General features: G+C 39.7%; 1 protein-coding gene across 1 annotated transcript; it reads right to left on the bottom strand.

The window, feature by feature from the left end:
* Positions 1-5,013: 5,013 nt before the first annotated feature.
* On the bottom strand, positions 5,014-14,339 carry LOC128366560 (GTPase IMAP family member 9-like). Its single transcript, XM_053327302.1, has 2 exons — positions 14,315-14,339; positions 5,014-5,834 (listed from the first exon to the last, which is right to left on the bottom strand). The coding sequence occupies exons 1-2, from the start codon at positions 14,337-14,339 to the stop codon at positions 5,014-5,016; spliced, it is 846 nt and encodes a 281-aa protein (XP_053183277.1).
* Between the last annotated feature and the right edge of the window lie 552 nt (positions 14,340-14,891).

The following is a 14,891-nucleotide window of genomic DNA, read 5'->3' as shown; positions in this document are numbered from 1 at the left end:
GATGGAGTAAAAGCTCTGGAGAACAGGAAGCCCACCCCACCGCTGAGGGAGGTGTTATGGCTCAAAGCTACCTGTCCTTCCCACTCTCTGTTCCAGTCCACCTCTTTGCATTCATCACTGTGCGTTTCTTGTAAAAACAAAACATCAATATTTTTCAACCTTGCTGTGTCAAACACCAGTGCCCTTTTTTCTCTCTTGTCTGGCACCGTTTACATTTAACGTCCCCACTCTAAAAGAATCCATCATGAGGGAAATGTTAAAAATAAAAACATGACAGTAAATAAATAAAAATAAAATCAACAGCCTCATCATCATTAAAACCTGAGTTGTTTTCTCACTTTCGTCATCTGTTTTTTTAGTCTATGTATTTCCTGCTCAGTGAGATCTGATGAAGCTCTGTTCTTAATCACATGTCTGGCTGAGTTGTAAAATGCAAGCTTATCGGGAAAATGCTGCTCTATATTCAGGCATTTTATGTCTTTAGTCATCTGCAGGAACGTTTTAAACATTTGACTAGAATACAATTTGTGGTCCTGACTAGCAGCTACCTGTGAAAGAGACAGGTCACTACAGTCAGACAGACAGCCTTCACTGTCGCTGCTGTCTGCAGCACTCAGCTTTGTCTCTAGCCGACCAGCTTTCCCGCCCACAGCAGCATTCACCACATTCTTACGTTTACTGCGCCGCTTCACCACAACGCCAGTCCCAACAGCTGCACCACCCTCACACAGCTCAGCTGTCACTTCACCTGTTCCCTCACCTGTCTCCCCACCATTCACCTCACCCAGCTCCGCTATCCCTTCACCTGTCTCCTGACCAGTCACCTCACCCAGCTCACCTGTCCCCTCACCTGTTTCGCCACCAGTCACCTCACCCAGCTCACCTGTCCCCTCACCTGTCTCCCCACCATTCACATCACCCAGCTCACCTGTCCCCTCACCTGTCTCCCCACCAGTCACATCACCCAGCTCACCTGTCCCCTCACCTGTTTCCCCACCAGTCACATCACCCAGCTCACCTGTCTCCCCACCAGTCACCGCACCCACCTCACCTGTCCCCTCACCTGCTCCACTCTCCCTCTCACTCACCTCAGCACGATCACCATCCCGGTGTTACAAATCAACTGGTTTTCACGTTAACTGGTTACCTTTGATTGTAAACGTTGGGCCTCTGTCACCGCGACTGCAGGATGTTCCAATCACGGAGAGAAAATGTAGCTGACCTCGCTAATGCCTGAATGCACGTCCATATATACATCTGATGATCTCTCGCTGCACCTGCTTAATCCAAGCATGATGCTTCATGTTGTGAAGTACAATTGTGGGATCCGAAATACTGGACACCATATTCTGTATACATGTTCAAATAAAGATAAATAAATAAAAAGTCACCCGACACGGGATTTGAACCAACTGCAAAATATTCCCAGCCTAGTGATTTACCGTTACACCGCGTATCTACACTGCAAATAATTGTCATAAAGTAATACAATTAATTAAAAATGACTTTTGCATAGCCACGACTGTCAACACACCACCGCCAAATTAACTTGTGACCACTGTTATTGCAATGATAACACACTTTACAGGTCCAGCTTGTTGCACCTCTGAAAAACATTTCACGATGATCAAAGATCAAGTCTGGTGAAGATGGTCGAGGAAAATCACGCATTTGATATTTTAGACACGTTTACGTCCGTGTGTTGTAAATCATGTTGGAGCAACAGTGTGTAAAATAAAACAATTTGAAGTCGAGCGGATATCTATCTATCTATCTTCATTTGTATAGCGCCAAGTCACAACAAAGTCATCTCAAGGCACTTTACACCTTGAGCAGTAGGTCTAAACCGAACTCTTCAGGTTTTCATTTTAAAGAGACCCAACATTCCCACATGAGCAGCACTTGGTGAAAAAACTCCCTTTTAACAGGAAGAACCCTCAGAACCAGACTCAGAGTGGGAGAACATCTTTTAACAGGAAGAACCCTCAGAACCAGACTCAGAGTGGGAGAACATCTTTTAACAGGAAGAACCCTCAGAACCAGACTCAGAGTGGGAGAACAAAAACTATAACAATCCTATCTAACTAAATAGCCACAGGAAACAAAAATGATCTTTTAGGCTCAATTTCATATTTGGTCATATTGCTTTCCTCGCTCCACTACCCACTATCCATTCAGTCTAAACTTCCTCAAATCAACAAGTGATGTGATGAATGATTTTATAACTGAGTATGCCAATATGTGTGGATATCCTATAGCTATGCCACACGTTACTCTGCTCGACTTCAAATTGTTTTATTTTACACACTGTTGCTCCAACATGATTTACAACACACGGACTGACGGACGTAAACGTGTCTAAAACATCAAATGCGTGATTTTCCTCGACCACCTTTACCAAACGTGATCTTTGATCATCGTGAAATGTTTTTCATAGGTGCAACAAGCTGGACCTGTAAGGTGGCTGTCATTGTAATAACAGTGGTCACAAGTTAATTTGGCCGTGGTGTTTTGAAAATCGTGGCTGTGCACACATCATTTGTACTTCAACACTTGTTATATCACCTTGTGACCGCTAGTTGCCGTGTAGTTGGGTGGCGTAATGGTTAAACACTACGCTGTAGTGTTTTGCAGTTGGTTACTGACACACTCAGTATCAAATCCCGTGTCGGGTGACTTTTTTTTTTAAGTATATTTTTTCGGGCTTTTTTGCCTTTAATGTACAGGAGAGTAGAGATAGACAGGAAACAGGAGGCAGAGAGAGGGGGAATGACATGCAGGATAAGACCGCTCGGTGCGGGTGCGGGATTCAAACCGGGATCGCCTGCAACGAGGACTATAGCCTCAACACATGGGGTGGGTGCTCTACCCGCTAAACTATGCTCAACCCGGGTGACTTTTTATTTATTTATTTTTATTTGAACATGTATACAGAATATGGTGTCCAGTATTTCGGATCCCACAATTGTACTTCACATCATGAGGCATCATGCTTGGATTAAGCAGGTGCAGCGAGAGATCATCAGATATATATATGGACGTGCATTCAGGCATTAGCGAGGTCAGCTACATTTTCTCTCCGTGATTGGAACATCCTGCAGTCGCGGTGACAGAGGCCCAACGTTTACAAACAAAGGTAACCAGTTAACGTGAAAACCAGTTGATTTGTAACACCGGCACGGTTAGGACAAGCCTTAATAATATGTCCCTCCTCACCACAGCCGAAACATCTCATAAGAGAAGATGTAGCAAACAGTGTGTAATCAAAATTATCCACTCGCACGGTAAAGCTATAGTTAAAGTCTTCCGACTTGTTGTTTAATATCATATAAAGCTGCCGGCGGTGAGACACAACATGTTTAAGCAGTAGTGATTTACAACCTGACAAAACCTTTTTAATCGAGGACATTACCTTCCCATGGCGAGACAGCTCTCCGATTAAAAACTCTTCACTAATGAATGGAGGCACGTTGGACAATGTGATCCTCGCCGCGGGCTGCGTTAAAGGTAACACCGGCTCAAACAGCCCATTTGCAGTGATCCCTTTCTCCACCACCACATTCACCTGCTCCACCTTCTCCAAAAACAAAACCACTGCCTTGTTCATACGAGCAGCAGACTTCACAGAACTGTGCCCGATGATCCCACCACGCCACCTCCTCCACGCTGCACGGAGAGCCAGCACCAACTTTGATGCCATGCTTCCGTGACAACTTGGTGAAGCCACTGGAGGCCATGCTGGCCAAGACAAAGCCTGGCCAGCAGAAACACACAAAACAGCTATAAACTACAGTAAACTAATAAAACACAACACTAAACACATAAAACAACCACAACTAACAATACATCAAAAAACAAAGGATAGAAAAAGCAAAGAAAGAAAGAAAAATCTCTCAAACTCTCAGCTCTTCCACTCTCACTCCTCCCACACAGAAGAAGAAGAAGAAAACTTATAATAATACTTAAATATATTATAATATATTATATATTTAAATTTTGGACTTGCTTTGACTGCTGTAGTGGTTCTTAAGTGAGATCATGTGAGTCCTCAGAGTTCAAAAGAAGTCAATCAAACCTCTTTCTCTGGAATAATCTCCCTGTTGACATCAAACATGCTGACACTGATGAGTCCTTTAAATCTAAACTTAAAACTCATATTTTTGCTTTGACCATCCATCTGGTCTCTTATTAATCACTTGAGGCCCTTCTACCTGTTATTATAATATTTTCTTATTAAGATTACTAAGTAAAAACCTCATCTGTCCTGCCAACAAGATAATTGTAATAGTTCTGATAATAATAATTATTGCATTTTTTTTTACCTTCTTTTTATCTGTTGTCCCACAAGCACGAGTGTCCAAGCTGTATGACTCTCTCCCTCTTTATCTCTTTTTTTCTCTTCCTATTTTCATGGTGGATTTTGTCTTTTGGTCTATTTTGTACACACATCTATTGCGTCGTCCTGGGAGAAGGATCCCTCCTCTACTGTTCTTTTTGTTTCCTCATTTTTTTCCCTTAGTTTTTTTTCTTTTTGAGTTTTTCCTTTTTCAAAACAAGTATCTAATGATGTATTGCCTTACAGATTGTAAAGGCTGCTGAGGCAAATGTGTGATTTGTGAGCTGTGTGTGTGGACTATACAAGCAAAACTGGATTGTCTCAACAGTGAAGGACTAAATACAGATTATCAATTTTCATATTCATATTTATTAACATGCTGGAATCAAAAATACATGGGATACATCAAGTCAAAATTTCAACATAATTCTGTGTTGTTAGATCACTTCTATCTACCTAATAAACATTTGAGTCTTCCTTCCTCCACATCTGTTCAGAGTACATATTTCTGTCGTCTTTAGCAAAGCTCATATTTACTGACATTTTGAAAACAAAGATTATAAATCAGTTTTTATTTAGTTGAAGAGACCTACTCAAAGATGCTTCACAACACAAAAAATCCCTGTATTTACATGTTAATATTAATCTAAAGCTCATAGCTAATTCATATTGTAAATTTACTGAATAACGCATGCCCTGTTTTTCAGTTCAGTTATAGTTTTCTCTGTTGCAATGGTTAAAGCTTCCTGGAGGAGCTCAATAGCAGCTTTAGTAATAGCGGCAATAACGGAGGAAATAAAGGAGTCGTCAGCCTCTACACTTTTTCTTGCGACTTCATCTGTCATTTCTTGATTTTCCTGCTGTAGTTCTTTGATTTTTTCCTCTATGGCCTTCTGAGCCTCTTGGAACATTTCACTGGTGTAGTATCTTCTTCCATTTCTCTGAATCATTCCATTGATCTTCTTCAGCAGCTCACTGACCTGAGAAGGATCCTTGTTTCTGTTATCAAAAACATGGTATCCTCCATGACACTGCTTGATGAAATTAAGAAGAGCTGGATTTTGACCAATAAATTCATCCATGGAGACTTCTTCCTCCTTCAGATCATCTCCATGTGTGAACAAGACCATTGTGTAACGTGCTGCCTGTTCTCCAAACATCTTCTTAATGATTTTCACTGTTTCTTCTTCTTCTTTTGTGAATCTGTTTGGCTGGATCACAACCAGGAACACATGAGGACCAGGAGCAGCCATTGTGATACATCTCCCAATCTCTGTCACCACTTCCTCTTGTTGTCTTCCAGTGTCAAACAGACCTGGAGTATCAATAACTTCCAGTGTTTGTCCACCAAACTCTGCTGTTTGCTTCTGACAACATGATGTCAGTGAGGAAGAGGACAATGTAGATTTAAAGGCTTTTCTCATCAAGATGGTGTTTCCTGCTGCACTCTTGCCAACTCCAGTTTTCCCAACAAGCACAATCCTGAGCTGTGATTCCTCTGCTTCTGTTGGAGAATTTCAGAAGGACATTATTGATGTTGTAAAGGACAAACTTTTTTTTCAAATTCAAATAAGCTTTATTGGCATGACAGATCAGACATCTGATTATCTCCAAGTTAAAAACTGGATTTTTGCCATTACACTTGCAGTACAACCTTTGGTATTTAAAATGTGGTGCAAAACAACTCAAAGACTGAGTTTAAATGCAGTTTTGTAGCCAGTGCATTTTAAAAGCTAGGATCTTTGTTTTCACTGCTTAGCTTGGAGTGACTAAGATGGAACTGGTTGAGGGGACAGTATTTAGTTTTGATCCCACAAGTTATAAATACATTCACTTTGAATTTGTGGTAGTTTGTGCTGTTTTATAATGGCGGCTACCAGGCCATGCTGGTTCATGTAAACGGACTGATGAAGTGGTAATGACAAGAGAAATATATATAGAGATGTTGTTGTTATTAAATGTGTTTGTTTAATGAGTTTCATGCAAGTTCGAACATGTTCATGCATTTGACATTGCAGCTAAAGCAACTTCACTGTCTTGTTATATCATTTTCATGTATCTGACAGTTAGCCAACAGCATTCTCCTGATATAAAAGTATTATTAGGGCTAAGATGAAACAACTCATTGTTAGTCAGAATAACAGTAAATCATACTGTTAGGAGTGAAAGCCATTTGAATGTTAAGTGACATGTACATGATGTGTCTGTAATCTAACTGAAATTGTAGCAATAACTGAAGATACACAATATAGTATCAATCCATGGGAATATATGTTTATAATGGTTATAGATATACATGTTTGGTTGGTGAGGATGATACTGAATTTAAAGAACATCCTTGAAATGATTTTGATGATCCAGAATAAAAATGGTGCTTGAGGTCACACACTGATCATCTCTTGTTTGTTCTTATTGCTCCACAGCCATTTAGGACTAAGCAGCACATAGCTGATGGCCCAGGTATACCTAGGCTTGAGACCAGTGTGAGTTGCATGGTCTGACTTTTACGTCACTTACATGGTTTTATGAGTTTGCTGCTTTCATAATGCATGTTGTTTTGGGACTGAGGATCAATTTGATAAGAAACAGCTGTGACTAACTGGACTATACCCCCCCCCCCCCTCCCTCCACACACACACTGCCAGGACTGGTGGATACAGGACAGTGTGCTTTTTAAGATAACCTGAGACCGGTGACGATGCATAGAAAGGGAGTGTGCTCAGGGAAGCTTATACAATTCTTTTTTCCATGAGAAATGTTTAGCCCAAGCAACTGTAGAAAACAGGCTTAATAACATTTCATTTAAAAACTGTAGTGTGTAGTCTAATATGATTCAAAGGTTTGTTTAATTGTTAGTATACAGGACTGCACAGTTATAGAGCCCTCCATGCTACACATAGAAAATGTATTAACACATATATAAGTATTTTAAATTAGAATCCAATAGGACAATTAAAGTAAAAAAAAAAAATAAAAAATAAAAAAAAAAAAAAAAAAGAATAGAGTTGAGGTTTATGAGAAGAGTAGTTTAAAGGTTGAAGAGCCTCACAGCCTGGAAGAAGCATCACTGTAGTCTGGTGGTACTGCTATACTTCTGTATCTCTTGTCTGATGACAGCAGGGTGAGCAGGTGGTAGCTGGAGTGGCTCTTGTCATCATTTGGGCTCCACGCAGGCATCTCATCTCACTGATAACCCTGATGCTCTGTAGATGGGTACCAAGGGTGTTCTGGGTGGTTTTAATCACCTGCTGCAGAGCCTTCCAGTCCTGGATGGTGTACATGTCAGTTTTCTTTTCCAGTCAAGATGCTTTCATTGTTCCTCTATCAAAATAATCCCCTTCTTAGGTGGGTACGGGAGGGGATGAAATACCTTGGCATTAAACTTTCTGAGGATATAGAAAACATAATAGCACTAAACTTTAATCCCTTACTCCAGAAGATAAAAACAAATCTTGATAAGTGGGGGAAACTAAAACTGACGTTATTGGGAAAAATCAACATCATAAAAATGATAGTCACACCCCAGGTTAATTATGTGACAATGATGCTGCCACTAAGTATACCGTCCATCACTTTTAGACAACTGGATGATGAAATAAAGCATTTTTTGTGGGGTGGGAAAAGACCACCAATTAAACTGAGAAAGTTGTGCGCGCACAAGGAGGAGGGAGGGCTTTGCCTCCCAGATCGCAGGTTGTATTATTTAGCTTTTGAGATGGCCAAAATAGCAAGATACTGGCAAACTGCAGACGGTGAAGCGGCCTGGATGGAGATAGAAAAGGAGATATGTTTGCCTTTCAAACCCCTTCAGATGTATTCACAAAAAAGATCTAACATTACAAATCCAATACTTAAACACTCAAGGGATGTTTGGACTAGAGTACACAGGATGTTTAAACTTACATACACTTTACAGAGGTACTCATCATTATGGTACAATCCTGATGTCTGTATTGGGAAGAAACCTGTATATTGGAAACGGTGGCATTCTAATGGTTTAAGCATGATTGATGATTTATTTGAAGAGGGGGTATTTTTGTCATGATATGCTGTTACGGAAATTTAATCTGGCGGGAAATGATAATTTTTGGAAATTTTTGCAAATAAGGAGTTGTATTACTTCCAAATCATACCATATTTCTGATAATGTGGTGATAGATTATATGAAACTCCCACTGAGGAAAAGAAAAGCTTCAGAATTTTACAAAATCATTAATTCTTCTCTTAACAATGACTGTAACTCCTTAAGGATAATCTGGCAGGGGTATTTTGGGAGAGAGATCGATGGTGATAGGTGGGAAAGAATTGTGGCTGACTGTGGTAAATATGTGAGAGAGGTGAGGAGTAAACTTACACAATATAATGTATTACATAGATATTATTACACACCATCCAGACTGCAAAGGATGAAACTACAGGGTGATGACCTATGTTGGAAATGTAAAGAAGAAACTGGAACCCTTCTCCACTGCATGTGGGACTGTGTGTTGGTCAAACCCTTCTGGACTCAGAAGGGACTCTAATTATTTTAAGTAACTGGCTCAGATCAAAGATCCCTTCATGTCCAGAGCTCTGCTTGCTGGGGTATAGATCTCAACTACCACAAATTTCCAAATGTAATTTTTCTGTAATCTCAGTTGGCGTAGCAACTGCATGCCGTATCATTTTAAGACATTGGAAGACATTAGAAACCCCTCAGGTCAAAGAATGGGTCTATGCAATGACCGAAACTGCATCCTATGAATCTATGCTTAACAGACTGAGTGATGATGGGGGGAAGGGGGCAACCCCGTGGGATGGGTTTTGGGACCTTATAAAGATAAATAATGACCTCCATTAGGGAGGGGGGGGGGTCCTGTAATGCCTAGAGGTGTTTATGTCCATTTTCTTTTCTGTTTGTTTATTTTATTTGATGTACTAAGTCTGTCCTGATAACATATATGTACTGCCGTCTCTTGTATGGAGGAAATGCCTGTCATGTACCGAGCCTATGTAAAGTGAAAAGTTCAATAAAAACTTGAATTCAAAAAAAAAATAATAATAATCCCCTTCTTTACTGGGGTGGATATATGAAATGTTCATGACAGGTCCTCTGTGATGCTGATGGCTGATGACAGCTCCACTGATGTAGACAGTAGTGAGTGTCTTCACCTCATTTTTCCTAAATGAACAATCAGCTCCTTTATTTTTCTGCCATTGAATAGTGGGTTGTTCTCTTTGCACTACCCAGTTACAGTGGGAAGAACAAGTATTTGATACACTGCCGATTTTGCAGGTTTTCCCACTTACAAAGCATGTAGAAGTCTGTAATTTATATCATAGGTACTCTTCAACTGTGAGTGACGGATTCTAAAACAAAAATCCAGAAAATCACAGTGTATGATTTTTAAGTAATTAATTTGCATTTTATTGCATGACATGAGTATTTGATACATCAGAAAAACAGAACTTATTTTTGGTACAGAAACCTTTGTTTGCAATGACAGAGATCAGACGTTTCCTGTAGTTCTTGACCAGGTTTGCACACACTGCAGCAGGGATTTTGGCCCGCTCCTCCACACAGATCTTCTCCAGATCCTTCAGGTTTCGGGGCTGTCGCTGGGCAATACAGACTTTCAGCTCCCTCCAAAGATTTTCTATTAGGTTCAGGTCTGGAGACTGGCTAGGCCACTCCAGGACCTTGAGATGCTTCTTACAGAGCCACTCCTTAGTTGCCCTGGCTGTGTGTTTCGGGTCGTTGTCATGCTGGAAGACCCAGCCACGACCCATCTTCAATGCTCTTACTGAGGGAAGGAGGTTGTTGGTCAAGATCTGGCGATACATGGCCCCATCCATCCTCCCCTCAATACGGTGCAGTCGTCCTGTCCCCTTTGCAGAAAATGTTTTCACCTCCATGCTTCACGGTTGGGATGGTGTTCTTGGGGTTGTACTCATCCTTCTTCTTCCTCCAAACACAGCAAGTGGAGTTTAGACCAAAAAGCTCTATTTTTGTCTCATCAGACCACATGACCTTCTCCTATTCCTCCTCTGGATCATCCAGATGGTCATTGGCAAACTTCAGACGGGCCTGGACATGCGCTGGCTTGAGCAGGGGGACCTTGCGTGCGCTGCAGTATTTTAATCCATGACGGCGTAGTGTGTTACTGATGGTTTTCTTTGAGACTGTGGTCCCAGCTGTGTAGTTCTGGGCTGATCCCTCACCTTCCTCATGATCATTGATGCCCCACCAGGTGAGATCTTGCGTTGAGCCCCAGACTGAGGGAGATTGACCGTCATCTTGAACTTCTTCCATTTTCTAATAATTGCGCCAACAGTTGTTGCCTTCTCACCAAGCTGCTTGCCTGTTGTCCTGTAGCCCATCCCAGCCTTGTGCAGGTCTACAATTTTATCCCTGACGTCCTTACACAGCTCTCTGGTCTTGGCCATTGTGGAGAGTTTGGAGTCTGTTTGATTGAGTGTGTGGACAGGTGTCTTTTATACAGGTAATGAGTTTAAACAGGTGCAGTTAATACAGGTAATGAGTGGAGAAGAGGAGGGCTTCTTAAAGAAACAGGACTGTGAGAGCTGGAATTCTTATTGGTTGGTAGGTGATCAAATACAAATACAAAAACTGTCATGCAATAAAATGCAAATTAATTATTTAAAAATCTGACAATGTGATTTTCTGGATTTTTGTTTTAGAATCCGTCTCTCACAGTTGAAGTGTACATATGATAAAAATGACAGACCTCGACATGCTTTGTAAGTGGGAAAATCGGCAGTTTATCAAATACTTGTTCTCCCCACTGTATATTGAAATTGAAAGGGTAATGGAGAAGTAAACTAAATGCTCAGAGAAATACTTGATATTATACAGATTAAACATTAGCATGACATCGTCCTCTAAAAGGTATTCAGTGACAGTCCATGCTGGTGCTGCTTTATATGCAAAGTTATTTGATATTAGATTTAAAGTGCTGTCACACATATATACGGAAGCCCTAAAGGGACAGGTCCGTAAAAAAATTTTATGACCGTTTTCTCGTGATAACGACTTATTATTTCGTTATCTCGAGATAACAAAGTATTGTTTTCTCGTGATAACGACTTATTATTTCATTATCTCAAGATAACAAAGTCTTGTTTTCTCGTGATAACTAATTTGTTTATTTCGTTATCTCGAGATAACAAAACTCGTTTTCCTGTGAAAACGAATTAAATTCTTTGGTTCTCGGCCTGGAGACCTATGGGCTCGGGTTCAACTCTGAACCAGACCAGAGACGTTCTCCAGACTGAAAGGTGCTCCAAGTCAATCGTCACTGCTGGCTGCAGGCTGGAGCCAATTGAACACACGTTACCGGTGTTACAAATCAACTGGTTTTCACGTTAACTGGTTACCTTTGTTTGTAAACAAACACCGCTACTGCAGATGTTCCAGTCACGGAGAGAAAATGTAGCTGACCTCGCGAATGCCTGAATGCACGTCCATATATAAATCTGATGATCTCTCGCTTCACCTGCTTAATCCAAGCATGATGCCCCATGTTGTGAAGTAGGCTACAGTTGTGGGATCCGAAATACTGGACATCATATTCTGTATACATGTTCAAATAAAAATAAATAAATAAAAAGTCACCCGACACGGGATTTGAACCAACTGCAAAATATCCCCAGCCTAGTGATTTACCGTTAGGCCACATATCTACATACCAAACATCTGTCATAAAGTCATACAATTACTGTTGAATTAAAAATCACGTTTGCATAGCCACGACTGTCAACACACCACGGCCAAATTAACTTGTGACCACTGTTACTGCAATGATAACACTTTAGCACCTTACAGGTCCAGCTTGTTGCACCCCTTAAAAAACATTTCACGATGATCAAAGATCACGTTTGGTAAAGATGGTCGAGGAAAATCACGCATTTGATGTTTTAGACACGTTTACGTCCGTGTGCAGCTAGAATGAACTCCACCTTCAACAGACGTTCAGTAAAGAGAGTACATTGTGCCAATAATACTTCCTGATTATATTATCTATATCAGTCAATGATAAGAAAATGTTCTTCCTTCTTCACACTTCCCTCCCTTCGATCCTACTAAATTCTCATGTCACCGAGGCACGTCTTTGAATTCAGAACTTTCTGTTTCCACCGATTAAAAACTCTACTGCTACAGCAACAAGGATCAATACTTTGACCAACTTGCCACATGCAAAAGCATCCAGTAGTTTGTGTTTTTATCATGGAAATACACAGGGTTTCTGGAGTCCTCCAGTAACTTTATAGGACTTTAAAAACACTTTGATTCACAGTGGCTGTTTTTTCACCAGTGTTTTTTCATGGCTGGAAATTACCCACAAAGAGTTCTAAAGGAGGAAGTAAAACTATTTGCATGAACAGATCACACACATAGCATAGAACACGGGCCTTTAACTCTGTACAAATAAACTTTTTAAAACACAAATGTCGATAAATGAAATTAGAATGATCAGAAATAAAATCCAAAATATACTTTTTAAAAATGGAGGAAATATTTCAAATCAACCTGATGAGGGGCCACAGCTACTTTAAAAACAGGGATGTACCTTCAGTCAGTGGTGCAGGCTTAACATGCTGCCAAAACCAACTAGAATAAAACACGCAATAAAATAACACACACACACACACACTTAAGGAGAAAACATGCAAATATAAGATAAAACACTGATTACACCAAACAACCCTGTAAAACAGTGTGACTACTCTAGGATGCTTCTTTCAATTCAACAGCTCTTCAGCAATACTTCCTTACAAACTAAAAGCAGAGTCAAATCACTAAAACCCAATAATATTATGCACAATAAGAGTAAACGTACTAAAACCCAGTGAAGTTCAACTACAATGAAATATCAATAAAACAAAATAATAAAAAAAAGGCTGATCACATGTTTTATATGTAAATATGAAACATGCATTATATTGTAATATAATACAGTCCACTAGAGCAGTCAGAGCATCAAAGGGCAAGCCAAACTCTCAATCTTCATATCCATGCAAAATATCCTCTATAACATGTTATCACTCTTATCACTCCTTAAACACTTACGTTTTATTTAATGCCAAATAAAATCTAAACAACTATATTACACCTGAGATATTTATTAACAACACAATCAACAGAACAGTCATTTTAATCTGTGTAAAATCATATAAAAGCAGTAACATATTAAACCAGAAAGGTCAGTTGTTCTTCATGTGAGGGTTGAGACATGGTGAGATTCTGCTGTTATTGAGCACAGTAGATGATACTGTGATTAAAATGCATGGGGCTGTAGGGTCGGACTCACTCATCCTGCTGTATACATAGGAAAGAATGAGCAGCATGTTTTACCCATAGGAGGTCTGGAGGAAAATAATCACATCAGATGGCATGATGTGTGTAAAATGGCACATTAGGGCCTTTTTTCTCCCAATTTTGCATCTTTATATCAGAGCATAAAGTCTTAAATTTACGACTTCAATCTTTTTTTTTTCTTGAAAAACAATCCCCCTACTCCAGGTCAGTTTTCTTTTTTCTTTTTTACATATACGACCCTAGTTTGTCTCAATCTAATAAAAATCTAAAATGGGTTTGAAATCATTTTTTTTGGGAGGTTATAAATGTATAAAACATTTTAAAATTTAAAATTAAATCCCACAGCACATCTGGACTTGCCTCACAGCACACTGTTTGGAACCATCATACTGGAGGACAACCACTACAAACTATATTTTAGTATTTATTATTACTTAATTACTTAACTCATTTATTTTTCAGCCCTGTTTACATGTTTTTGTTGTTCTAAACGTGTCAGAAACAGTTCACTGTAGGAGGGTCAATGTTTGTATGACATTAAAAGATACTTTGACAGGAACCAGCTGTTTATATGAAAGATGAATTGTTTCTCTGCTGACTGATATTTAGAGAAAAGTGAGCAGTCATGCCAAGAGTAGTAGAATTATAATTGTACTTACTGAGCTGAGCAAGCTTGCTGGCCATGTTTGTCTTTTCCAGGCTGTTGATCTTGTAAAGTCTTGTCAGTCTTGATGTCTCTCTGCTGAATAGTTTCATTTCCATCTGATCTCCAGATTATAATGTCTTTCTAGTCTCCTCCCCTTCCTCGTTTTATGTTAACTTGATCAACCCTCATGTCTATTGGCAGTTTATCAACCACTGCAACAAATGTTTTCTTTGACTTTTATTTTCAAACAATATGAAGGTAAAGTTCTTCTTAGGGGACAATTCAATGTAAACTGGTTAGAGCACACTTATATCACTAAAACATTTCAGATTAGACACATGAGACTTCCAAAACTCTACTGGAAAATAACTTGAACATTTGACATAAGATTCCACCTTTTAGTAGATAGATGAGTAAATAGAAACAACATTGACATATTTTTACTATTACAATGTTACCACATAGGCTCTGCCAGGTAGATAAAAATCCATGATCAATCAATCAATCAATCAATCTTTATTTGTATAGCGCCAAATCACAACAAAGTTATCTCAAGGCACTTTACATATAGAGCAGGTTCTAAATCGAAC

The sequence above is a fragment of the Scomber japonicus genome, chromosome 2 (genome assembly GCF_027409825.1).
Source record: "Scomber japonicus isolate fScoJap1 chromosome 2, fScoJap1.pri, whole genome shotgun sequence".
Classification (NCBI taxonomy): domain Eukaryota; kingdom Metazoa; phylum Chordata; class Actinopteri; order Scombriformes; family Scombridae; genus Scomber; species Scomber japonicus.
The sequence above is the reverse complement of the archived record's forward strand: the minus strand, read 5'-3'. Positions and strand labels throughout refer to the sequence as shown.